This window comes from Amblyraja radiata, chromosome 21, assembly GCF_010909765.2.
Source record: "Amblyraja radiata isolate CabotCenter1 chromosome 21, sAmbRad1.1.pri, whole genome shotgun sequence".
NCBI lineage: Eukaryota > Metazoa > Chordata > Chondrichthyes > Rajiformes > Rajidae > Amblyraja > Amblyraja radiata.
Window position 1 is genome coordinate 36,662,728 of NC_045976.1, and position 27,980 is coordinate 36,690,707.

The following is a 27,980-nucleotide window of genomic DNA, read 5'->3' on the forward strand; positions in this document are numbered from 1 at the left end:
AGTATCTTTAAGCTGATTTTAAATTAACTTTTTGGATAACACAAGGACAGATTTCAATTTAAATACCAGAGTATAGGCTCGGGTTGACCGAGGCAGTTCATGATGTTTCAATTGGCCCATTAGGATCTAATTCCACGGTCGAATTGCAACAACTGCTATCGGTCAACGATGCAGTGAATCTTGGGTCCGTCCAGTCAGGAACGGCTGTGTTAAATTTCCATCATGTATTGCGTTATTTTTAGCTATTATTAAGAGTGTTGTCACTGTTTAAAAAAAAAAAAAAAAGGCGATGGGGCTAAACACGTTCGATTTATCTCGGTTGATTATATCGGGCCAAGCCCGCGTCTCATTAACAGGTTGATTTAAGGAAAAAGCGGACACTTCCCAATGGTGTCATCGTGTTAACAATGTAAATAAATCACACTCGCGGCAGTGGTGCTGCGGTGTCGCTTACACTGTGTATGTGTGTGTGTGCGCTTCAGACAGAGAGAGAGAGAGGGCAGAGAAAACATAGACGATTGGTGCAGGAGGAGGCCATTCAGCCCTTCGAGCCAGCACCGCCATTCAATGTGATCATGGCTGATCATCCAAAATCATGCTTTTTCCCAAAAGGGGGTGGGAGAGGGGAGAAGGGGGGATTGGGAGAGGGGAGAAGGGGGGATAGAGAGAGGGGGGGGATAGAGAGAGAGGGGGGAGAGAGGGGAGAATGGGAGGGGGAGAGAGAGGGGGAAGGGAAGAGGAGGGGCGGGGGTGGAGGGAAGGAGAGAGATTTAGAAATGAGTGTATGTGGAGAGTCCATTGGGACGGGGAGACAGCAGCGGGGAGTATTCTGAGTGAGTTTACGATGAAGACTATCACCTTTTAGTATTGACTGTGACCCAGATCGTCTGTCTGGCGAGGCACGAGGTAATCCTCCCACTGTATCATCAGAGGTCTCCCCAATACGGAAATAGTCATCACAAATCTGTTTAAATGAACCGAAATGAATAATTTCGCTTTAATTATACCCATAATAACCGCCCTTTAATTGAGATTTACAAATAACTTTTGGGTAGTGCTTTGCAAAGAAAAACGCTATGGTTCTGTTTGCAACGTAATGACTTAAGAACGTGAATCATGGCATCCTTTCAGATTAGAGAGTTTCATCGCATTAGGTGTTTATGACAGGTTAAATAATTCATTCAGTGGTGTGCAGCGGCGCTAGGACCCGGCGGCGTTCACCGCCGAGCTCATTCACTCCCCCCCTCCCTGCGGCAGCGTGTGTAGCTCAGTGACTTTGCCCTCGTCTGCCGGCACTGAACGGGACACCGAGCTGCAGGAACGCTCCCCTCCGCTCCACTCACCGTAGCAGTCTAAGGCTGAGTTGATGTCCTCCCCATTCGCACGTGAACTAAAACTGCAGTCGGGCTGTGAATCTCACTTGAAACAGATTTGGTGAGTCTCAAGCACCCTTCGCCTGCTGGGTCCGAACGCCCTCTCATTCCTAGCGAGTGGGAAGGGATGGGAAGGAAGCGATAACACAATTTGTCTTAAAGCAAAGATAGACGCCAAAAAAAAAAGCTGGAGTAACTCAGCATCTCTGGAGAGAAGGAATGGGTGACGTTTACACTGTGATCGGGATCTAGAGTCTTAAAACAAGTGTCTTAAAGCAAGGTGGCGCGTTTTAAAGTATTTTTTATTATTTTTTAATGGGCTACAAATGCCGAGAAGTCATTTATAAGAATTGCTTATAGACAATTAAAGTAGTGGACCTTATTTGAAAGTTTGCAAAAACAAATGTATTCTTCTGGACTCTTAATTCAGTAACTAGTCAAAACTTTCAGGGCTTTGATTTAAGGTCGTTTTCTTGATAATTCTGAGTTATTGGTCTGGAAATAATGCCTGTTAATGTGTGGGGGTCACGGTTATTTAAACCTGATTTGGGCAATATTATTTACCATATAGGTTATCTAACTATCATCACGAGTGGGGTGTGTGAGGTAGATTTGTCTGGATGTGCAGTTAGAGGGGGAAACGCTCTATATGATCATCAGGTCTCAATTGTTGTCTAGTTCCACTTCACCTCGTTTATTCTTTGCATTTGTAGCGGTCGCGTTGATTCGGGTTAATTCCGCAACCCCTCCCCTTCCCAGAAACTAGAAAGCAATGTATCCTTTCTTAACCCCTTCACCCCCTCAGAGTAATAATTTCTCGAGATTTTGATCGATTTAATTTACCACGAAGAGAGAGCATGAGTTGTGTGGTGGGTTGTCCGAGATTGGAAAGGCGGGTCAACATGAACACTTGTGTTTAAGAAGGAACTGCAGATGCTGGAAAATCGAAGGTACACAAAAAATGCCTGAGAAACTCCGCGGGTGCAGCAGCATTTATGGAGCGAAGGAAATAGACAACGTTTCGGGACGAAACCCTTCTTCAGACGTTGCCTATTTCCTTCGCTCCATAGATGCTGCTGCACCCGCTGAGTTTCTCCAGCATTTTTTGTGTACCTTTGATGTACATGAACACTTTCTCCCGCTCCGGTAACCGGTACCCGCGCCCCAATTAAATCGGAGCCCGGTTCCAAAGCGGTTTCTCCTGAGATTCCTCAAAGACCAGAGCTCCAATAAAAGACGCGTAACCAATCAACAGACTTCCATTTGGCGGCGGGTTCAATGCTGGATGTGACTTGTGTGGAAATCAGCGGGCTTGTTTAGCGACGCGGGACGGGGGAGCGACGTGGTATAGACTGCATTGCTCCAAAGGTGAACACAGACTACAATTGGACGGAAGACTTTGATTGGTATAAGCCGAGTGAGTGATGACAGTGAAGTTGTCTTTCGTTCTTGTTCGCCGAGGTTGGTGAGGAGAGAGACGTGACGGAACCTCTGCAGATTTTTTTTCAGTATTTTTTTTTTTTACGTTGGCTGATATTTTTATGTTGCAGTTTTCATCCAGTTAGTTCACTGAATGCATATCAAGCGTTTTTTCTTTCTGTGACTGGTAGCGCTGGAAAGACTTGGGCGGAAAGGTGGGCGGAGTACGCTATCTCCCCAAAATGCCTTACCTAATACAGACACAAAATGCTGGAGTACCTCAGCGCCTCAGGCAACACCTCACCCGACCTGACCCGCTGAATTACTCCAGCATTTCGTGTCTGCCGTTGGTATAAACCAGTATCTGCAGTCCTTATTACACATTGCTCAACTTAATGTGTGGGAAAGAACTGGTGATGCTGGTTTACTGAAGGTAGACACAAAATGCTGGAGTAACTCGGCGGGTCAGGCAGGCAGCATCTCTGGAGAAAAGGGGGTGGGTTACGTTTCGAGTTATCTGAAGGAGGGTCTCGACCCGAAACGTTACCTATTCCCTTTCTCCAGTGATGCTGCCTGACCCGCTGAGTTACTCCAGCGTTTTGTGTCCATCTTGCTCAACTTAATGCTGCCTTTAAACGTGGACCCTTTGTAAAAGGTACACCGTACTTCTGCTGCCTGAGCGAACGGGCCGTTAACTCATAAGTGACCGAGAGCATACGAGATGCAAGTGTTTCGTGTTTACAGATGCTCACCTTTATTGGCGAGCTGCTTATATTTAAGACGCGCGTTTTAAGTATAATACGGGGCAGTGCGCTTGCTGTGGTCACGGAACTGGTCAGAGCAGTGCTTTGGACGCAAGGAACTGCAGAAGCTGGTATTTTGAGGGGGGAAAACACGAAGTGCTGGAGTAACTCAGCGGGTCTATGATGTCCACGAATCCACGTTCTTCAGAGATGCAGCCTGACCCGCTGAGTTACTCTAGCATTGTGTGTGTTTTTTTTTGCTCAAAGCAGTCGTGTGCTTGGTTGCTTTAATTTCAATGGAACCTCAGCGAGTAATTCCCTCAATCCCGGGCTAGTTACCTGTGTGTCAAAGATCCACTCCCGCCGATTGAATGTTTTGAGTCTAGGCTTTTAATCCAGTCTCTGGTCTTTTTACACACTGTTAGATTCCCAAAGTGTGGGGCTTGCGTTGACGCAGCTGATAGCAATGTTCTGATTTAATAGCCGAGGAAGTTGACTAGATTTGAAAATACCTCCTCTGAGTGGGTATAGGTCGCGGGTCCGTGTGCTACAAGTTAATGCTGATAAGAAGCTGAAACAATGCGGATATGAGTCCAGGGACGCAACAAACTGCAGATGCTGGACTCGAGCAAAAAAAACAAAAAAAACAGAAGTGCTGGAGGAACTCAGCGGATAAGGCAGCATCTGCGGCTGGAATGGACAGACTAATCTAATGTATGTTTCGTAATGTCAATTACTAATGTTAAGCAAGCACTTGTATTACGACGCGAAGTGACTGAGAGATCGCGTGCACCCTTCTCACTAAATCATTCCAATGGTCAGTGAAGAAGGGTCCCGCCAGAAAGTCTGTCCGTTCCCCTCCACCGATACTGCCTGACCCGCTGGGTTCACCCAGCACTTTGCTCAAAATTCCAGCATATGTGGTCTCTGGTGTAGGAAGGAACTGCAAATGTTGGTTTACACCGAAGTTGGACACTAAATGCTGGAGTAACTCAGCGGGTCAAGCAGCATCTCTGGAGAGGAGGAGTGGGTGATGTTTCGGGTCGAGACCCTTCTTCAGACTGAGAGTCTGGGGAGAGGGAGACATTGAGATATGGAACGGTAAGGGGGATATCTCTAACTTCAAGTAACTCTTGCTTTCCCTCCTCCCCCCCCCCCCCGTCCTCCGACTAGTTTGACCCTCCTCCTGATTACATTTTACTGATTGTTTGCCTTGTTGTCACCTTCCCCTCAGCCAACACTGATCCATTCTACATCCTAGAGCATCTTCCTCTTTGATCAGTCGTTTTCGCACCTTACCCTTCCATATCTCAATGTCTCCCTCTCCCCTGACTGTCTGAAGAAAGGTCTCGACACGAAACGCCACCCATTCCTTCTCTCCAGAGATGCTGCCTGTCCCGCTGAGTTACTCCAGCATTGTGTGTGTGTGTGTGTGTCTCTGTAGTCTCCACAGTTGATCCTCGGCAGTGTGACATTGAATCGCTGATGTTTATTTCGCAAACGTTTGGGAGACGGTGCAAGTCAATGCTTCTCCCTATTCACATACTTGGCGCTTGACATTGTAGACCAGAAGCTTCGTAGAGCGGCGGGAGATAACAGCCCCTTCCCAAAAGCCCGTGTCGCTGGGCGAGCCCCCCTAGCCTACACTCGGCTAGAATGTGTCTGCTTCCTTGTGAAAATGACGCGCTGTGCTAAAAATATCCCAGCCCAGAGTTACAGTTCCCTTTAATCAAAGAGCCTGGGTCTCAACAATCTGTTATCAGAGCCTAGACTTGGGCAGGTCAAGTGCCCTTCAGGTCCAGTCTAGCCTGTAGAGATCTCTATACACATCAATACTTTAATGCGCATTTCTCAGAAACACAATAGTAAAACCCTAATTACTCCACTGGGCAGAATCATCGGGATTAAATCCATCCTCACCAAGCACGTTGACAAGGTTATCACAGTTAGTGTCGTCGCCTTTTGTTTTACATTGAAGCTCATGTTATGAATTCAGGTTTTGGGCAATTCAAAGCAGTCTGTATTTCCCAGCAGTTGTGCCCTCCGCCCCCGTTGGGGTTCGCCGAGGAAACGTTGGGTAAACGACCCCTACCTTGAGCCGGTGTTCGGCGGGGGGAATTTCAGAACCCATCACTGGGGCTGCGATTGAGGGTTGATCAGATGTGATGACACTCCGAGACACCATGAAAATGAACAGTTCGGGCTCCCATGCTTCCGTATTCGCGAAACCCGTTATTTAATCTCTCCCCTCCCCTCCCCTCACCCCTTATCCCATGAACCAGTTGCCGTTTATCTTCCCGGTTTTAACGTAGGACTCGACACCAGCGCCGGTGGAGAACGCCAGTGCGTCGTGACTCTTCTGACACGTTCACTGTGCGATGGGCAACGATGGAATGGGGCTGGCGGTGGATTGACGTTGTTAGATGCAGTGCGGGCAATAGATGTAGGAGAAGGCCATTCGGCCCTTCGAGCCAATGTGATCATGGCCGATCTTCCAAGGACATGAAGGGTGGAGCGATGGCCCTCTCAAATTACTTGAGATCCTAACAATTAGTCTAGTTCCCGATCCACCGTAAACTCCTAATGTGATACGGTGAAGATATGGTGAACCCCACCAAGGATTCATTAAAAAGCGGCCAAAAGTCAAATTTCACCTACTCAGAAATGTTGGTAGTCGTTCATGGAACTGAGAATTATATCCTGTACTCTGTATCTTCCCCTTTTGTTGTATCCGTTGTATTTGAATGTATACGTGTTGTATTTATGAACCATATTATCTAGTCTACACTAGGACAGCATAACAGGACAAAGGTTTTCACTGTGGCTCGGTGCATTTAACTATAATAAACCCAAACTTAATGTTTTGAGGCTGAATGTTCTATCTAACATCTCTAGACGTGTTGATTCATGTAATTCACCAAAGTTGTATATAGATGAGTGACATGAACTGAAGTTGTGGTTGTTGTAGTGATATCATCTGCAGTATTCAGGTTCCTTGTTTTACCGGTTGCGTCTTCGGGCAGTTGGGCAACTCCTGTGCTGTTAAATTCAATGAATAGAAACGGCTCTTCGTGGATCTCCTTTTAAAGGTTGAGTCGGAGGCGAGCGGGTTTGCCTGATTGGCTTTGCGAGGAGGCTATGGGTGGTCGGTGCCCGCCCCTAACGGTGGGAAAGAGCAAATGGGAGCCCGGTGTAGGCGGAGACCCGCACCCGGCTCTTAAAGCGAGCCCGCCACAGTGGCATCATTGGAGCGGGGCTGGGGCAGAAACAGCTCGCCGCTACCTGTGCCCTTGGATAGCGGAGTCCCGAAAGCTGTCTCGCCTTTGATCGGGTCACATCTCAGACTTCAGCAATCGAGTGGTTTAGTGGAGGTACTGAAACTGAGCGCAGAATCCTAATTATTTAGTAATGCTGTTTATTCAGCATTCTGGGCAACAGGAAATGTACAAATCAATGATTAAGCGGGCAATATTTAAATGTAGTTTGGGAAATTTGAGGTTTCCCGCACGGAGCTGTTACTGTTTCCCTTTCTGTTTTCTGCATGGCGGTGACATTTCTGCAGTGGGTGAAATTTGACTGGTCGAGTTGCCTTTTGGCCGCTGTTTAATGAATCCCTGGTGGGTCCACCTTATCTTCACCGTATCACATGTGGTGGAGTTACGGAGCCCCTGGTTGATGTGTGGGTGGCAATATGTTGAGGGGTGGGTGCGAGGGGAAGGAGGGAGAGAGGGTGTGGAAGAGAGCCCATGATATTCTAGAGCAGAGATGGGCTGCATGTCTTGGTTAGTGCGGGTGTCGGGGGTTATGGGGAGAAGGCAGGAGAATGGGGTTAGGAGGGAGAGCTAGATCAGCCATGATGGACCGAATGGCCTAATTTTGCTGCTATCACCTATGATTATGATCTTATGATGCTGGAGGAAGAGAGGGGTGAAGGGGTTAGGTACCAAGGAGAGGAACTCGGAAGCTGAGACGCGGGCATCCCATCCCCTGGCATGGTAGGCATGCGGAGGATAACTCCCTGGGTCCTTAACATCTCTCTCTGTCTCCCTGCACAGGTTGGCGATGCTGAAGATCGGGTACACATTGTTGGGCGGATTGTAGCCGAGCGCTTCACCTGGGAATAAAACTTGCAGCGAGCGAAACTCCATCAGAAACGACCCCAGCAGAATAAGATGGCAGCGTGCAGAGGGGCGAGGAGGTACTCCATCTTCCTCTTGCTGTTGTCGGTGGCGTCCGGGCGGCGAGAAGCCACGAATCTGGAGTATAATCTGGAGTATAAAGCCTTCGAAGGGGAGAACGCCGACTGGGCGTTCAACCACTTGTCGTTGGACGATCGCACGGGCAACGTGTACTTGGGGGCGGTGAACAGGATCTACAAACTGTCCAGCGACTTGCAGCTGCTGGTGGTGCATCAGACGGGGCCGGACGAGGACAACCCGGACTGCTACCCTCCCCGCATTGTGCAGCCTTGCAGCGAGCCGCTCAGCCTGACCGACAACGTGAACAAGATGCTGTTGATAGACCAAGGCGAGAGGCGGCTGATCGCCTGCGGCAGCCTGTACCAGGGCATCTGCAAGGTGCTGAGACTCAACGACCTCTTCAAGCTGGGCGAGCCCTTCCACAAGAAGGAGCACTACCTGTCCGGGGTGAACGACAGCGGCTCGGTCTTTGGGGTGATCGTGGCGGGCCAGGGTCACATCTCCAAGCTGTTCGTGGCCACGGCGGTGGACGGCAAGCCCGAGTACTTCCCCACCATCTCCAGCCGCCTCCTCGCTGCCAACCCCGAGGCGGACGAGATGTTCTCCTACGTGTTCCACGACGAGTTCGTGGCGTCGCTCATCAAGATCCCCTCCGACACCTTCACGGTCATCCCCGACTTTGACATCTACTACATCTACGGCTTCAGCAGCTCGGCTTTCGTCTACTTCCTCACCCTCCAGCCCGAGGTGGTCCACGCCGGCCCCGGCTCCACCCGCCAGAGGGTCTACACCTCCAAGCTGGTGCGCCTGTGCCAAGCCGACACCACCTTCAACTCCTACGTGGAGATCCCCATCGGCTGTGTGAAGGACGGGGTGGAGTACCGGCTGCTGCAGGCTGCCCACCTGGCCAAGGCCGGCCCGGTGCTGGCCAAGTCCCTGGGCATCATCCCCGGCCACGACGACGTGCTCTTCGCCGTCTTCTCCAAGGGCCAGAAGCAACGCAGCCATCCTCCAGACGAGACGGTCCTGTGCATGTTCGTGCTCAACACCATCAACGAGCGCATCAAGAAGCGCCTGCAGTCCTGCTACCGGGGCGAGGGCTTGCTGGACCTGGCCTGGCTCAAAGTCAAGGACATCCAGTGTGTGCCCGCGGTAAGTGTGTGTGTGTGTGTGTGTCTCCCTCTCCTTCATGTTGCCGTGCAAACACTGTGTGGTGGTGGAGCATTTCAGTCATAAAGTGCCTGTCCCACTATGGCGACCTAATTTGCGTGTTTAGAAGAGTTTAGAGCCTGTCCCACTGACGCAACCTTTCAGCGACTGCCTTCGACCTTCAAGCTCGAGGGCACTCGCCTGAAAAACCTCGAGCTGGATCGACCGTCAGCGATGAAACCGCGAGCTGGATCGACTAACCGCGCACACACACACACACACACACACACACACACACACACACACATCGCAAGGGGGGGGGGGGGCAGGGAAAGAGGGGGGGAGCGCTGTTTGAAATTATGAACAGGAAGGTAAAAGACAGCTGCACAGTGTATGATAAGTCCTTTAGAGAGGGAGGAGGGAGAGGGGGGGGGGGGGGGGGGGGGGGGGGGGGGGGGGGGGGGGGGAGAAGAAGTAGTGGAGCCACTTTTAAGAAGCCAGACAACATAATAAAGTTTAGCGGTAGGGTCAGTTTTCCTTGGTCCTGAATACTCCAATGAGCCAATTAAAATACCTGGTCAGCGGAGATTGCCTACGGCTGCCCTCCACATAGCGACCCCACTCCACTGCACTACGAGTTCAAAAGAACCATGCTGACCAACATGCTGAAAAAATTTCCTTCACCAAACTGAGGCCGGGAACTTCCCTCGAGCATGAAGGAGAGTTCCAGTGACATCATAGGACCTCCTAGGACCACATATCGACCATGCTGCGAGTTTGAGTCGAGGGCAAACTCTTCTAAACTCGCCGATTAATGCAGGGGTGATGGGGAGTAGGCAGGAGAATAGGGTTGAGGCAAAGGGCCATGGTTACATGGCGGATTAGACGATGGACTGAATGGCCTAACTGCTCCAAAACTCATGAACAAATGAAGGAGAGGCTGGGTCAAGGAAGTTAAGATGGGACATGACTGAGATATATAAGATGATCAGTGATTTGGCACTTAAGAGGCTTTTGAATAGACTCTTACACCGTGGAACCGGGCCCTTTAGCCCAAGTGCCCATATCCACCAACATACCCCATCTACATTAGACCAACCTGCTGGCATTTGGCCCATATCCTCCTAACCCTATTGTGTTACATGGGGTTAGGAGTGCATAGGTACATGGATATGCTGGTAATGGAGGATGTGGATCATGTGCAGACACAGATTAGTTTAACTTGGCGCCATGTTCAGCATGGACATTGTCGGCTAAAGGACCTGGTCCTGTACTGTTCTATCTCCTATGTATGGACAGGGTACACTGCAGAGAACTGTTCCCCTTGGAGTCAATTTTTGGTGTAAACCAGCATTTGCAATTTCATCTCACACATGATGTTGTTCGCACTGATGGCTGAAGTGAGTCCAAAAAGGAAAAAAATATTTAGGTTTGGGGACACAACACGGCCCATCAAGTCCACAGCAACCATTGATCACCTGTCCACACTCGTTCTATATTATCCCACTTTCTCATCCACTCCCCACACACTAGGAGCAGTTCACACAGGCCAATGACCCTCCAAACCCGCACGTCTTTAGGAAACTGGAGGTCCCGGGGGAAACCCATAGGGAGAATGTGCAAACTCCTCACAGACAGCACCCAAGGTCGGGATCGAACCCAGTTCACAGGCTCTGCTAGGCAGCGGCTCTTCCAGCTGTGCCACTGTGCTGCCCTATTCTGAATGTACGTATTCTTGATCAACCCTTGTGTGTTGTTATGGCATGTAAATCATGTGAACAAAGCAGGTTTCTAGAGGCTCACCACTCAGACAGCAGGTCTCCTGGAAAAGTGATATCTCCACCCACATGGTAGATCCAGGGCATGTACATTCAGCAAAGTCTTGCTATTGGGCAAGTTCCTGATATTGGTAGCACCATGGTGATCGGAGCTGTTTGGCACTTCACCCCAAACTATGAAAGATGCTCTGGATACTGAACTTACCAGCGTGCATTCGCTGCCAATGGAGGTTTTGAAAGAACGAGGCGCAATGAAGGTTGTTGTGGGAAGTGAAAGAAATATTGCAACTTAACGCCAATGTTTGTAATTCTCCCTGCTGACTTAACTGTCTGACCAGACACTAGATGTATGCATTGGCACCCACGTACTTGATTCAGTTCACTACTTTTGGTATTGGGGTATTAAATCTTAATTCTTGCCTGGAGCCCCCATCACCATGTAAATAAGCACGCGCGTTCATCGGGAGGTGGCATGAGTTGGTCGCCACCAACACTTGCTCTTATGGACATGCATCAAAGATGGGCACTTGCATTTGGCACAAGAGCTCATGAAATTTAAGCATTGGCTTTAAACCTTGAAATCTAAGATTCTGAAAACAAAATGTAATTAGCAGTCAAGAAAACAAAAAAACATTTTATTCAATAAGTGTCATTACTTTGGCCATCATCTTATATAATGTTTAAGAAGGAACTGCAGATGCTGGAAAATCAAAGGTAGACAAAAATGCTGGAGAAACTCAGCGGGTGAGGCAGCATCTATGGAGCGAAGGAAAAGGCAAAGTTTCGGGCCGAAACCCATCTTCAATGCATTGATTTTTGAGGTGCATTTGATGTAGCTGCTGTGTCATTTGTATAAACATCCAGCAAAAATAATATTTGAATGACCAAATAACCTACATTTGTTGTTGTTTGAGGAAGGAGTGTTGGCCAGAAAAATACCCTGCACTTCCAATAGATTTCAGTTCGGGGATGAGAAGCAATTTAAAATGTGATGTCTCCAATCCTTTATGCGACTCTCTGTAATTTTTGACATCCAAATTCATTTGGCCCCAACTGGTTTATAGTCCACTTGAGCCTCGTTTCACTCTCCCAGCCCTTCCACCTCTTGTACATTATAAATTCTGTACACATTTTGCAATGGAAATTGAATCCACAACTTCAGACTGGGTGCCAAGCTGGTTGTGAAGAATTTGTCATTATAGTCCTCATTTGATGGGTAGCGCTCATTTACATTGGTGTATGATTTAATTTTTGCAGTGCCAAAATTTGACATTATCTTTTAATAGCCACTTGGTCTTTCCCGATTCATTTCTGCAGTTTCAGCAAAGAAATTAGAAACCTTATTTCAAATATGATAAAATTAATTTGAGTAGGGAACATAAAGTTTTCAAATGTTTTTTTTTTTAATCCTTGCTTGTAAGGCTGGTGATTTATTTGTGACTTTAGGGGCTTATGAATTATGCACGGCACTGCTCGGATATTAAAGTAGAATGTTCTGATGGTTCAAGAGTGTAAATGAACCGTGTGCCGAATAGTCGTGTCACCAGATTGGGAAGCGTATAGTTTCAATTCTGTCTTGTGCTGAGCTAGCTCAGCTGCCTCATTTTATTTAATGACAATTTTCAGTTCACTGCCATTTTGCTGTTCAATCTTGTAACCGCAATATTTCAATGTCTATGCAAAATGAATGTGGGCCGCCTGACCAGACGTGAACAGTTTTGTCTCTCTCTTGCCTGCCTGCCTGATTTCATTGCCGTATCTTTACCTTCATTGCAAACTAACCTGGCCAACTTTCCCCATCACGTGGCATTGCGGCTCCAGGCTGACCTCTCTCTTGCCCCTACTGCCTTTGTTTAGCTCCCTTCAATGTGACGTGGACTGCCTCTACTCCAAACTGTGCGTTATTAACTGCGCACACCCCCTGTGACAATGTTGTTAATTCTCTGATCTTAGTTTAGTTTAGAGATATTCCGTGCCCACCAGTTCCACGTTGACCGATGAACTCATGCACACTAGTTCTATCCTACACGCGGGAATGATTTACAGAAGATAATTAGCCTAGAATCCTGCATGTAGTTGGAATGAGGGAGGAAACTGGAGCACCCGACAAAAACTCTCCCCGTCATCGGGGAGAACATCCCAATATTCACCTTGACAATCTTGATGTATATGTCCTTAAGCTGAAGGAGGAACAGTCTGACAAAGGGTCTCGACTTGAAACATCACCCAATCCTTCTCCCCAGAGATGCTGCCTGTCCCACTGTGTTACTTCAGCATCTTGTGCCTTTCTTTGAGGAACTTGAACATTGAGTGACTGGTCCAACTTGACCAACTCAAGAAGGGCACCTTCAAGCCTGCATAACAACAATTTGGCCATTCTGATGGGGAAAATGAATTAACAGTGATAAAGAGGAATCCAGGCCCCAGATCCCTTTGTTCCTGTTCACTAATTTTCCCCCCTTCCTTTCTCATTATGCCCTCATTTATGATTCTCCTTGAGTAATTTATATGGTGATTTAAGAACGTAAGGCCAATCATCTCCATAAACTGGCTCCTCCATTTAATACAATCAAGGCTGATTCAATATTAGCATCAGCTCCACATCCCCACTGCCTACAGACACCCTTGTTTAAATGTTCGTCAATCTCTGCCTTGAATAACCTCATTGGCATCAAATGACTCTGCCTCCCAGGATCTCTGGGGTAGAGAATTCCAAAGATTCATGATCCTTGGAGAGAAGAAAGTTCTCCTTGTCTTCATCTTGTTTTCAGAATTTTTAGTTTAGAGATACAGTGTGGAAACAGGCCCTTCGGCCCACAGGGTCTGTGCCGACCAGCATATCAACACTAACCTACACACACTGGGCACAATGTTTACATTTACCAAGCCAATTAGCCTACATACCTGTACATCTTTGGAGTGTGGGAGGAAACCGAAGATCACTGAGGAAACCCATGCAGGTCATGGGAAGAACGCACAAACTCCGTACAGACAGCACCCGTGGTCGGGATCGAACCAGGGTCTCCGGCGATGTAAGCGCTGAAAAGGCAGCAACTCTACTGCTGCGCCAACATGCCGCCCTTGAAGCCCTCTAGATATCCCCATTAGAGGATGTCTCGTCAGTTCAAGTATATTGTCATATGCATGATTATGGTGAGCTGCAATGAAAGATCTTGCCTGCAGCATCATCACAGGCATACAGTCTCGGACAAATGTAAACAAGTAAATCATACTTGAAATCTCAGCATCTACCCAATTTTGAATAAGACCACCTACTGTTTGACTTGACTCCAATGAGTATCGATCCATCCTGCCCAGTCCTCTTCATATGCCCACCCCTTCTTCCCACAAATCAACTGAGTGAACTTATTCTGCACAGCCTTGAGTACGGAGACCAAATGTGTACATAATAGTGGAGATGTGACCTCATTGGCATCAAAGCAGCCCCATTTTTGTAATTCATGGCCTTGCAATAAAGGCAAACATTCTCTAGCCATCCTAATTATTTGCCGTGCCTGCCTGCTATCTTCCCATACTTCATAGAACAGCACAGGAACAGGCCCTTCAGCCCTTAATGACCGCTCTGAACATGATGCCAAGTTAAACTATTTTTCTCTGCCTGCACATGAGCCTTATTGTATTGTATTGTATTCAAATTTATTGTCATTGTCTCAATTAGAGACAACAAAATGAATTTCCCTTTACAGTCAGTATCATAAAAATAAATAAATAATAAATAATAAAACATATTAAAAATAGAATTAAAAAAAAAAAAGCACAAACACAGAAAGTCCACGACACAACATAACACAATGGCACCAAGGTGAGGAAGGCACCATAGTCCAGCCAGCCTCCCCTCCGATCTTCCCAGATGTTCACCCGTGGTCAGGGTCTTCCAAGCACCTGCAGTCGCCACCCCGGGCGGCCCGATGCTCAGGCCCTCTCGCCGGGCTGATGGAACGTCGACGCCGAACCCCGACGGTGAAAATCCTCCTCAGCGGCCCGGACCTCCCGATCAGCCGCCTCCCACCGGAGTCCGCAGCTCCCGAGTCCGCAGGCCGAGCCGGGCAGAGTCGCAGGACCCCACGATGTTTGTCAGCGCCGCCCGCGTTGGGAGCTCCGCGAACCACAGCTCCAGGATGTCGGTGCCGCAGGCCCAGCACTCCGGGCTCCAGACGGCGATCCCCGGTAAGGCATCGCCAGCCCCGCGATGTATCAGCGCTGTCCCGTCACTGCTGGAGCTCTGGTCGGTCCAGGCAGGAAAGGCCGCGCCAATCCAGTAGGTAGGCTGCTGGGGGGGACGAGGACGCGACTCGAATAATAGTCGCGTCCTCTCCAGGAAGTGACTGAAGGACGGTATCCCCCTTACCGTACCCTCTTCCCCCACATTAAAACATTAAAAACAACATTAAAAACACACTTCAACATAACAAAAAAACCCGAAAAAACAAAAAGATACCGGGCTGAAGGTGGAGGCAGCTGGCACCAGCGCCACCGGAAGTACAACACCGGTGTATCCTGCCATTCCTGTCCAAAAGCCTCTTAAATGCCAGTTTTCTATCTTTCTCCACCGCTACCATGGCAGCATGTTCCAGATACCCACTGCTCTCTGTGTACGTAAAAAAAACTTCCCCTGCACATCTTCAAACTTTCCCCCTCTCACCCTAAAGCTGTGCCCTCTCATCTTTGACACTTCCACTGTGGGGAAGAAAGGTTCTGACTATCTACCCCAAATTCACCATTTAATCACAAAGATCCTTTTCACAGATCAGTACTGGTTTTCACTGATCAGTATAGTACTGGCATATTTCTGTCTTGAAGTGGGCATAACATTGATGCAGGATTCAGATTATCAGTTCTGGGTGCAGAGGGGATGAGTGTGTCCAACTTGCGACACCAGCCAGTCCTGTCTCAAACACATATTTTTGATGTGTAATTTGGAAAATCCAATTTTATTTGCTCACCCTTTTATTTCCCTTTGATTCGTGAGAGTATCAAAGATTGCGCTTGAAGGGAAAAGATTTCTGACAAGGCTTTGATTTCTTTTCCTTCTTTCCCCACCCCCTGCCTCCTTTTTATCTCCATTTCCTTCCATTCCCTCCCCCGACATTCTCCACATATAAAGGCAGTTTATGAACAAGTTCTTTCTGCCGTTTTGTCTGAGAGACAATAAAGTTGCCAACCTTGTTGTGCCCTTCACCAGTGTTCGTACTGACCCCAAGCCCTGTCATTACAATCTAAATAAAGTCCATGCAATCATAAATGGAAGTGTGAAATAAATCACCGTGGCAGCAGGTGTTGGACAGTGCATTTCAATCGTGTGATGAGGCGCGCACAGTGTGATTAGTGCACAGTGCTCTGTTAAAGTCTAGAATTAAACCACTTTCGCCCAAACACATTAGGAGAAAAGCACTTCGCTGTGCTGAGGAATGGACCAGTGTTGTTCTTGTTCTCCAACTCGATGCCCTGTAATACATTTGTAAGATTGAGGATTTGCTGAGGGGTTGATGGGCGGATGACTTTATTAAAATCACAGAATCATACAGTGTGGAAACGGGGCCCTTCAGCCCAATTTGCCCACACCGACCAGCAAGCCCCATCTACACGAGTCCCGTCGGCCTGTGTTTGATCCATATCCCTCTAGGCCCCCTCCCTATCCATGTACCTGTCTAAATGTTTCTTAAATGTTGCGCTTGTATCAGCATCAAATACCTCTTTCGGCCGCTCGTCCCATACACCCACCACCCTTTGTGTGAGTGAGTTACCCCTCTGATTTCTATTAAATCTTTAATCACAAACCTATATCCTCTGGTTCTCGATTCCCCAACTCTGGGCAAGAGACTCTGTGCATCTACCTTATCTATGGTCTCATGATTATTGTAGTGGCAAACTGGTGCTTCAGTTACCTGACCATTTCTATCCATCCCCCCCCTCCCCCGCCCCCCTATCCCCTTCATGGATAACAATGGTCATGTTAGTTTATAGGATTTGGGACCCATATTACCTTTCCATTTGGGCAATTGCCAACTGGGAGCTACTTAACTCCGTACGTTCTTCTGTTCTTCCGGGGAAAAAAAATTGCATTTGCATTAGGCTTTGCGCCGTAGCAGAAAACCATCAAGCACTTTCGAGTCAGTGAAGTACTTTAGGAAGTGTAACACTTCTGCAGTAGCAGTGTTGCAGTTTGTCAGAAATGTGGCTGGCAACCTGTGCATAGAAAAATCCCCGTAAAACTAAGCGATAATGACCAGGCAATTTGCTTGGGGAATTTCGGTGAGGGATATTGCTACTTCTCTGAAATAGCGCTGAGGTTTATTGCATTCATCTGTGTATAGGCAAGGCCTTGATTTAATCCTTCTGTCAGAAGATGGTACTTGTGACAGAGTTGCACTGTCCTCTGGTGTCAGCTGGGTCATTTCATACTTGTTATCCCTGGAGTGTGATTTGACCCTTTATGTTCGGCCAAACTGGGAACAATGCGGGGATAGTTAATTGCCAATACAAGAAACCAAATGTAAAGTGCAGAAAGGCACTCGTGATCTCAATGGTTAGTCAACAAAGGCACAAGATGAATTTTAAAAAACATAGGACTCTTGCCTTTTTCCTTTCCGATGTTTCACACACCTCACACACTCTGAAACTAAGAGTAATAGTGTATTGATTAGTAGTGTAAGTTAAAACTGAAGGCTGTTGTGCTAAACACACAAGGGTTTAAATTACAGTACGAGTCAATAATCTATTTATAAGTGCTTTAGGTTTGGAACTTTTACTGCTCAGGCGATCCAAGACCAATTATCTTAAGGATAAGCTGATCCATGTGAAGCAGTAAGGGGGCTGTTGTTGGTTTAACACCTCATCAAAGACAGCACCGATAAATCCCCAACAGAACTCTTGAGGTAGTTGTAAAAAAAGTCTTTATTGTATGCATTTCACAGAGGAAACATTCGCAATGTCCTTGCAAACGTTTACCCCTCAACCAATATCGCCTTGTGCAACGAATGCTTTCCTGCCCCCTGTAAAGTCTGATCACGTTCCATTCTGCTCTGATCTTGCTGCAATGTAGTGCATTGTTGTACATGTGATTCTCAGAATGGGAAAACCCCAGGCTAATGACTTTCAGTCAGGGAGAGTATCAATGTTGGCATGGTATGAGTACAGGTCCACCACCGATTTTCCAGCACCCTTCTTTCCAGAGCCTTGTCCGATTATCCGTTTTGCTGGACCAACAGAGGTCAGGGCCTCGGAGAGGAATCTAACGGTACTGGAGTTGTCCGCCTAGGCTGCCGGGGGGCCGAGATACCGGCCCACAAATTTGGCTTTGGAAGTCGGCTGTGGGAATGGATCTGCCGGCTCCGACCAGTCCGGAGTTCCAGAGCCCCGGCCGCAGGGGGCAACTTCAACCCGTCCATTTGGAAATTTGACCGCGGAAGTCCCAATGCGTTTGAGATTGGCCGCCTCACCCAGCCTATGCCTCACATTGTCGGGGGGGGGACTTCTGGAGGGGGGGTGGAAGATTCCACATGTAGTTTTGTCCAGATTAACGGAGGAGCTGGACTACCAGTTGCCCAACAATCAGTGGTAGACCTGTACTGCTTGGCGTATAGCCAAACCATTCTGCCTTCTGTGTATCGAATGGTATTGCCAACAGTGGCGACTATAACTGAGTGATTTTTGTTACCCAAAATGGGGGGAAAAAACACATTGTGTCTCCTTATTAATGCTGAAAATTTTGTGGTTGGTTCTTATTTGGCAATTTTTTTCTGTCATAAATTATCGTAGAGATAAATGAAGAAATAAATAGAATATAAAGCACAGAAATGGGCCTTGGGTGTTCATGCTGACCCTCATGCCTATTCATATTCATCCCATTTGCCCACATTAGGTCTACATCCCTCTCTTTCTTTCCTGTCTAGGTACCTGTCCCAATGCCTTTTCATTGATTTAATGGTATTTACCTCCACAATCAATAGAGGCAGCTCATTCCAGGTATTTACCGCCCACCGTGTGATAAACAAACTCCTCAGATTTCACTTACCGTAATTTTCCCTCTTCTTACCTTAAACCTGTGCTCGCTAGCTCTAGCCAACCACGTCCTGGAAAGAAAACAATTATGACTACCTATCCTATCGATGCTCCTCAGAGTTTTGTAAACGTCTAGAAAGTCACTCCTCGGCCTCCAACATATCGGACTTTGTGCTGGCTGTAATCTCTACGGTTATGCACTTGACCAGCAGTCATGTTGCAACTCAGGAGAACATGGATAGGTGACGTCTTAAGTCTGACGAAGAGTCCCGACCCAAAATTTCACCAATCTATGTTCTCCAGAGATGCTGCCTGACCCACTGAGTTACTCCAGCACTTTGTGTCTTTTTTGTTGTTGCAGACCAGCACCTGCAGTTTCTCGTGTCTCCAAAGATACATGCACATTGAATCTTGTTTTGGAGTGAGTTTTAACCAATGCCATTCTTTATCTTCCCCACAGCCTGTTCCAATCGACGACAATTTTTGCGGCTTGGACATTAATGCCCCATTAGGCGGTTCCACCCTCATGCAGGGCATTCCCCTGTTCTCAGAGGAGAAAGACAGGATGAGCTCGGTGATTTCGTACATTTACAACAACCATTCGCTGGTGTTTGTGGGCACGAAAAGTGGCAAGCTGAAAAAGGTAGGAACGCTGATTCCTTGTTTCTCTTTCCTTTTCCCCGACCCCATTCCCTTGGCTGTTGATGCGTGAGGTGGTATTTGTAACGGCCAGCATTTGGTGTTGAAAGCTTGAGTCGTACATTTTGATGTACCTGATGTTGCTATACACATTTCCTTCATTGAATGCTTTCGTCTGGGATCAGTGCGTTGGAGTTGCTTAGAATTGACAGCAAACACACTGTTCTTTGGCAAACAACACTGAAGCATTTTCAGTCTTTTAAATCTGTGTGATTTGGTGTTCGTGACCTGGTGCTGGAGAGCTGGCCTCAAGAGCAAGTACGTTCGGGATATGCATGACCATTGGAAGTTGGTGAATCAACTTCACTTCCAGCAAAGACGCAAACAAAGTTGGTCAGCACTGCTGGAAAGTTAATTGTTTTAGTGGAGATCTGGTGGTTTTTGGCAGCTTGATAAATGAAAGAACCTTGTTGAATTGATTGGTGTTTTGGTGTCATTTGAGTTTGTGGACACTTGGGAAGTATTGTGTCCTAATGCAGGGAGCCATTGACATTTGAGTGCAAAATCACCACTGTGCTGGCACTTTGACCACTGGCTCTGCAGCCTGCCCGCGCTCCATAGGATTGCTAACCCACAGGCATTTACCAGGATGCTGTGTAACCAAGGATAATTTATGAGTTTTAATGCAACATTATATTTTTCACACTACATATGTGATTCCTTGGTGAGTGGGTAATCTTATTCCTGAAGATATGTTAGTATAGAAGTAACCAGTCCATCATGTGGAAGGGATAGTTAATTGTTTACTATTTGTAAAGGTTTGTCAATGAAATGTATACTGTCACATTTAGGTTTTTGGATGTAGTAGCCTTTTTATTGCATGGGGTAATTCTGTATGTAGTTGACTATATAAAGGGATATTGTTGCGATAGAATGCTTGCAAAGTAATCTCTCTGTATTTTGACTATTAATCCCTCATAATATGCCTATATTCAGACTATTACCAAACTCGAGAGCAGTGCAGGTACTGAAATTGGACCAGTTTTTAACTCCCAGCATAACCTCGAACCAGCAGAGAAGAAGTGTCAAAGACCAAATGCTTTAAACTGATTGTTAGAAGGGAGATTAGAAATTTGTTTTCACTCAGAGGATTGTAAGGGTCTAAAACTCAGTGCCAGAGGGAGAGGGCAGAAACCTCATCATCTTTATACTGCACTTGGTGAACTTAAAGAGCTATGTCCCTCAGGGCTACAGACCCAGTTCTGCAAGGAGTGATGAGGTTGGATAGCTCTTGTAAGATTCTCTCAGACATGGAGCAATCGACGACTATGTCTATTGTAAATTTTCTGATAGCCTTTCTACCTGTTGCCAGTTTTTGATGATGGATGGTGGTAATGTCTGAACCACAGAGAGACTGAAGCCTGAAACCTACAGTACGGTGTGATTGACCCACGCTCTGCTGTCGGCAGTTATGGTTTTTTTGAACAAAAATAAACTTACTCAGTTATTGCAAGAATAATATATACAATACAAAACAATACCAAACATTGTAACCAAATACTAAACCCGCCACCTTAATACAAAATCAGCCAATTATCTAAACAAATATTCTTAAATGTCAAATATATTCGTAAACAAGTACATTACAATCCTTGTCAAGGATGCAATCAACCCCCCGCGGTCCCGGAAATCCCCCAGGGCGCCCGTGGACAGCCCGTAGTCATAGAAACATAGAAACATAGAAAATAGGTGCAGGAGTAGGCCATTCGGCCTTTCGAGCCTGCACCGCCATTCGATATGATCATGGCTGATCATCCAACTCAGTATCCCATCCCTGCCTTCTCTCCATACCCCCTGATCCCTTTAGCCACAAGGGCCACATCTAACTCCCTCTTAAATATAGCCTATGAACTGGCCTCAACTACCTTATGTGGCAGAGAATTCCACAGATTCACCACTCTCTGTGTAAAAAATGATTTTCTAATCTCGGTCCTAAAAGACTTCCCTCTTATCCTTAAACTGTGACCCCTAGTTCTGGACTTCCCCAACATCGGGACTAATCTTCCTGCATCTAGCCTGTTCAATCCCTTAAGAATTTTGTAAGTTTCTATAAGATTCCCCCCTCAATCTTCTGAATTCCAGCGTGTACAAGCCGAGTCTATCCAGTCTTTCTTCATATGAAAGTCCTGCCATCCCAGGAATCAGTCTGGTGAACCTTCTCTGTACTCCCTCTATGGCAAGAATGTCTTTCCTCAGATTAGGAGACCAAAACTGTACGCAATACTCTCACCAAGACCCTGTACAACTGCAGTAGAACCTCCCTGCTCTTATACTCAAATCCTTTTGCTATGAATGCTAACATACCATTTGCTTTCTTCACTGCCTGCTGCACCTGCATTCCTACTTTCAATGACTGGTGTACCATGACACCCAGGTCTCGTTGCATCTCCCCTTTTCCTAATCTGCCACCATTCAGATAATAGTCTACTTTTCTGTTTTTGCCACCAAAGTGGATAACCTCACATTTATCCACATTATACTGCATCTGCCATGCATTTGTCCACTCACCCAACCTATCCAAGTCACCTTGCAGCTTCCTAGCATCCTTCTCACAGCTAACACTGCCCCCCAGCTTCGTGTCATCCGCAAACTTGGAGATGTTGCATTCAATTCCCTCATCCAGATCATTAATATATATTGTAAATAGCTGGGGTCCCAGCACTGAGCCTTGCGGTACCCCACTAGTCACTGCCTGCCATTCTGAAAAGGACCCGTTTACTCCCACTCTTTGCTTACTGTTTGCCAGCCAGTTCTCTAGCCACATCAATACTGAACCCCCAATACCATGTGCTTTAAGTTTGTATACTAATCTCTGATACCACCCTGGCACGGACGTAACCCCGGAAAAGGGAACAGGCAGCCGGCTCAGGCAGAGCCTCCTTCCGCCTGTCGCTGTGACTCGCGGATGGCCAGCTAGGCCAGGCCTCAGTAGTTTTGTTGGCCGTTACAAAAAGATATCATCAAAGAAGCGTCAATAATCATGCCCGTGCCATGTTCTGTTCTGCGGAATTGAGATGGATGGATATTTGGGAACCTAAACAATTGGAAGCCACGTGAATTAGATGGCAGTGTGGTTTTTGAGGCCTATCAGCAGTTTTCCGAATAATGGATTTTATTTCTGAGCAATTGCAATTAAGATTGATTGATTGAAACTGCTGGGGACAATCGTTAACCAAACGTTATCAATTGATGTGATCCTGCACTCTCAGAGCAAGATGTGAAACTGAAGATTGAGATAGTGGTGAGTGTTCTCAAAACTGTGTTAGATTTCCACCATCCTCCACCCTCCCTGACACAAGTCGCTTGAAGTCGCTGTTGGTGAAGAGATTCTTCTTCTCATTATCAGGTTATTGCCTAGACTCTCATTAACCATAATTAATAGCGGTTTTAACGTGGAGCATTGAATGAATCTTTAAGAGGAATGAATCCCAGTTAACCTAGTTGCATCGGTGGAGTACAGGCCTAAATGTTTACAATTATTATACAATCGTGTATTAGTGCTCCTGTTTTATTCTTTCTTTGATGATGACATAATCACGCTCTTAAAGTCATAACTAATATTTAGTTCTGAATTAATTTTAGTGATTCTGGAGTGTCAGAATTTAATTGTTTCAAGATTTCATTGTGACAGTCACTGTGCATTTTTGTGTGGGAGTAATGTTTGTTGGTTTCTATTATTTAATCTGTGTATTAATTGGAGCTTAAAACCAACTGAGAGGGAGAATGTTTTCTGCAGCTCAGAGATGGGTCATTCTGGCTGTTGGAAGTTGCCTTTCTCTGGATTTGGTCTTGGAATATAATAGAAAGAAGTTGTTGTAAGAGTCGTGTAAAATGTGAGGGAGCATCGATGGTGGGATATAACATCGGAGCATAGCTTGGAGCAATGGTCATCTTTACTTTGCACTGCATATCTTACTGCATGGAAACAGGCCCTTTGGCCTGACCTCCACACCGGCCCACACCGGCTAACATGTCCCATCTGCACTAGTCCCATCTGCCTACATATGGCCCATATCCCTCTAAACCTGTCCTATCCTTGTAAGTCCATAAGATCAACATGGGTCCATGAGTGCAATTAGTGTAACTGAATGCGTGATGACCAGTGTGGGCTTATTGGAACCAGGGGTCTTGCTGCCTGCTGGACGATTCTATATGGCTGCATATGGCACCTTTCCAACTGGATATTCCAGCATGTCTCTAGTTGCCAAGAACAATCGGTGGCAGGTTGCCGACTGTGGAGGCCAGATTCCGATGACCCAGCTCATTTCCCAGTGGTTGAAACCAAGATGGGTGCAAATGCGTTTCTGGATTATTATCTGCCCCGACTCTCTCCCGATCTCCCATTCTTCTGTCATTCTAGCTTAGTTCTGCACTAAACCCCAGTGAAATGAATGGCTTCTGTCTATATAGTGCTTTTCACAACCTCTGTGTCCTGGTTTTACCAGAAGTGAAGTACTATTAAATTGTAACCCCTCTGGTTTAATTGTAAATAAAATCAAAGCAAATATCTTAAAAGGTTTAGAATAACTTGAGCCGCATCCACACACCGATGCATGGATATCCGACTAACCCGATGTATCTATTCCAAGGATTTGGGTCAAATCTATCTTTCCTAATTTTACAAAGCAAATGATGTAGGTACACATGTTCGGAAGGTGTCAGACAACTTTGAAACTTGTGTCAGATTGCAAGAGACCCTTCACAGCGCAACAGACTGGTCATTATTTAAGAGGAGAAGGATGCATACTGAAGATTATATCTGTACTTATAGTGGAAAGACTTACTTATAAATTGAAATATGCATATGGCTTGCAGTCACTCGCACTCCGAAAATCAATAAACCAGCCAGTTAATTTTGGGCAGTGTGAGAAAAAAGGAATTGTTGAATTCTCACCACTTTGCAGTGAATGGAGGAGGAACTAGTTAGCATGAAAACAAAATTACAGGGGATGGCGTGAGCTTTACCAACCCTTAGGCAGCCCAACTGAGCTGTGAGCACAAGAAAAGCTCAGATCCATCGACGTAACAGGGAGAGGGAAGCTATTTCTTCACTTGGCTTGGGTTTTTAGAACTCAACTCCTGGGGTGAGAACCTGGTTTGCTAACCCATTGAATTAGAAATTGTCTAAAAAAAAATCATGCACAGCTGCAATGATTGATCCCAGGAATGAGTGGGTTAATGTATGATGAGCGTTTGTGGGCACTGGGTCTGTATTCGCAGGAGTTTTGAAGATTGAGGGGGGACTTCATTGAAACGTACAGAATAGTGAAAGGCTTGGATAGAGTGGATGTGGAAAGGATGTTTCCACTAGTGGGAGAGTCTAGGACTAGAGGTCACTGCCTCAGAATTAAAGGACGTTCTTTAAGGAAGGAGATGAGGAGGAATTTCTTTAGTTGGAGGGTGGCGAATCTGTGGAATTATTTGCCACAGAAGGTTGTGGAGGCAAAGTTAGTGGATATATTTAAGGCAGAGATAGATAGATTCTTGATTAGTACAGATGCCAGAGGTTATGGGGAGAGGGAAGGGGAATGGGATTAGGAGGGAGAGATAGATCAGCCATGATTGAATGGCGGAGTAGACTTGATGGGCTGAATTCTTCTCCTGTCACATGAATATCTTGTTCTTGGTAGAAAAATATGCTTGGCAGAAGACTGAGACAACTGGAGATCAGGTTCTGCTGCATGGAGATCAGGTTCAGATCAGGTTCTCCATGATTTATGGATGTCTAGGAACCTCAAAGCTATCGATCATCTCTTCAGCAGCTCTGCTGATGAGGACAGGGTTGGGTTCATCCCCTTGGTTATTAGATCAACCAACACTTTTGCCCGGTTGGGTTGTTGTCCTGACATAATGACCCAAGGTTCTTGATCCCTTTCCTGTACTTTGTCTCATTGTTCTAGTTGACAACAGTGGTGTCGTCGACTAGTGTCAAGATCGAGTTGGTATCGTACTGTGCCACACAGTCAGGTATACACAGAGTGGATAGCAAGGGGATGGATTCAGATCACCAGCCATTGACTTGAATTAAATTGTTAACCTACATTTTCGTCAATATTCACATCATTGATATTAGAAACCAACAACTTGAAACATTTCAAATCAAATTTTCAATATTTTATACAATGTTAAAAAATGTATTTTTTGGGGGGGGAAAACTTATTCGGTTCTTGCCGTGTGTGGGGATATCGGATGTTGAAGGGTTTCATAACTTAGTTTAGCCCACAGGCACTAATGCAAAAGAAAGGAGTATAAAGTATTGTGTAGGAAGGAACTTCAGATGCTATTTATGTTACAGTGGCTGGGGAGCATTATTCTGCCTGCGAGCAAATGGTTCCTTGCTGAAGGGCTTGAGATAGGGTAAGACTTTTTTCACAGGAGTGTAGGAGGTTGAGGGGTGACCTAATAGAGGTATATAAAATCATGAAGTAGAGGGCCTGTCCCACTGTACGAGGTAATTCAAGAGTTCTCCCGAGTTTTCCCCTGATTCGAACTCGGAGATTGCCCGTAGCGGGTCCGTAGGAGTTCGTGGGTGTCTCGTAGCGGCTCGTACGAGTAAAAAGTAACAATTCTTTTCATGGCGAGTATTTTCTTTACTCGTGGACATTTTTCACAGTGTTGAAAAAACGTCACGAGTTTACCGGATTTCCCGAGTACCTACCGTTACTCGTCGAGCCGCTACGAGACATCCACAAACTCCTACTGCGGACGTTCTCCGAGTTCGACTCGGGGGGGGGGGGGGAACTCGGAAGAACTCTTGAATTACCTCGTATAGTGGGACAGGCCCTTAAGGAGAAAAGATGAATAGCCACAGTCCTTTCCCCAGGGTAGGATGCATAGCTTAAATGTGAGAGAGGAAAGATTCAAAGAGGTTCTGAGGCAGTGGCGTAGCGTGGGGGGGGGGGGTGGCCAGAGGGGCGGTTGCCCCGGGCGCTAAATTTTTAGGGGCGCAAAAAAATAGTTGGATAATTTTTTTAAATAAAATGCCAAAAAAAATTGTTCAAAAGGCACGCTGCACCTCTTTAGCAGCCTTCCCCTGAATTATTGTAATAAAATGTAATTTTTTTTGCCATTTTATAATTTTTTTTATCTAACAATTTTTTTGCGCCCCTAAAAATGTATCCAACAATTTTAACCAACCAGCGATCTCTGCGCCGAGGCCACTGCCACTGTCCCAGCCGCCGCTGTCATCCACTGGGCCCGTGGTCGGGTCGAGTGGCCGCTGCCACTGGAATGTGCCCCAGCTCCGAGTTCTGGTCGCCGCTGTCCCAGCTCCGAGGCCAGGTCGCCGCTGCCGCTGCTCCAGCTCCGATGCCGTGTGGCCGCTGCCGCTGCCCCCGCTCCGAGGCCAGGCCGCCGCTGTCAAAGCCGCCGTTGCCGCTGCCCAGCTCCGAGTATTGGTCGCCGCTGCCACTGTCGCCGCTGCCGCTGCCCAGCTCCGAAGCCGCCATTAGGCCTCGGCGCAGGCGGAGACGGGGGATACGACAAAAGAAGTCGCATCCCCCGAAGGAAGAGACCAAAAACCGCTAATGAGGAGGCGCAATATTTTAAACTGCCCCGGGCGCGCAAAACCCACCCTACGCCACTGATCTGAGGGGCAACTTTTTCCACTCAAAGGGTGGTGCTTATATGGAACAAGCTGCCAGAGGACGAGATAGAGGAGGGTACAATTACTTTATTTAAAAGGCACGCAGACATTTCCATGAATGGGAGAGATTTGGATAGATATGGGCAGGCACAGATAGGTGGGACCAGCTGGGTTCGGCAGCTCGGTCAGAATGGATGAGTTGGGCTGAAGGGTCTGTTTCCATGCTGTGTAACTATGACTTTAACAGGTGCAGTCAGTATCTGTATGTATTTTTGCACAATGCAGTTGAGCTCAAGATTCAATAGAGTTTATTGTCATGTGTCCCAGATGGGACAATGAAATTCTTGCTTTGCTTCAGCACAAGAGAATTATAGAAGGCATGAATACAAAACATATCAGTGTGTCCATATACCATTGTATAAATATATACACACATGACTAAATAAAACAGATAAAGTGTAAGTAAACTGATAATGGGCTATTAATGTTCAGAGTTTTGTTTGAGTTTAGTTCAATAGCCTGATGGCTGGGAGGAAGGAGCTGTTTCTGAACCTGGACGTTGCAGTCTTCAGGCTCCTGTACCTTCTACCTGAAGGTAGCGGGGAGATGAGTGAGTGGCCAGGATGATGTGGGTCCTTGATGATGCTGCCAGCCTGTTTGAGGCAGCGACTGCGATAGATCCCCCTCGATGGTAGGAAGGTCAGAGCCGATGATGGACTGGGCAGTGTTTGCTACTTTTTGTAGTCTTTTTCGCTCCTGGGCACTCGAGTTGCCGAACCAAGCCACGATGCAACCGGTCAGCATGCTCTCTACTGTGCAACTGTAGAAGTTAGAGAGAGTTCTCCTTGACATACCGACTCTCCGTAATCTTAGTAGGTATGTTGCAAAGCCTACCTGAAGCGTCTTTGAAAATCTGCCGCTGCGGGTGTGCGCGATTTTGGCGCCGTTTAGAGGGGGGCGGGTTTAAAACGCGATTTTCTCTAGGCTGTTCAAATCGAAGATGTTCAGCCTAG

The 27,980-nt window shown here is 46.7% G+C and overlaps 1 protein-coding gene across 7 annotated transcripts in view; it reads left to right on the plus strand.

Moving 5' to 3' along the window:
• Positions 1–27,980, plus strand: part of plxna4 (plexin A4) — a 538,927-nt gene that overhangs the window by 3,019 nt on the left and 507,928 nt on the right. For 4 of the 7 annotated variants that reach the window (XM_033040097.1, XM_033040102.1, XM_033040100.1 and 1 more), the window contains exons 2-3: positions 7,591–8,886; positions 19,144–19,326. In XM_033040097.1, the coding sequence (XP_032895988.1) occupies positions 7,708–8,886; positions 19,144–19,326 (1,362 nt within the window). In that variant the 5' untranslated portion in view covers positions 7,591–7,707. Of the gene's footprint in view, positions 1–1,273; positions 1,435–2,667; positions 2,791–6,625; positions 6,907–7,590; positions 8,887–19,143; positions 19,327–27,980 lie in introns of those variants that run through there. The other 3 variants (XM_033040096.1, XM_033040101.1, XM_033040099.1) reach the window with 3 other exon arrangements.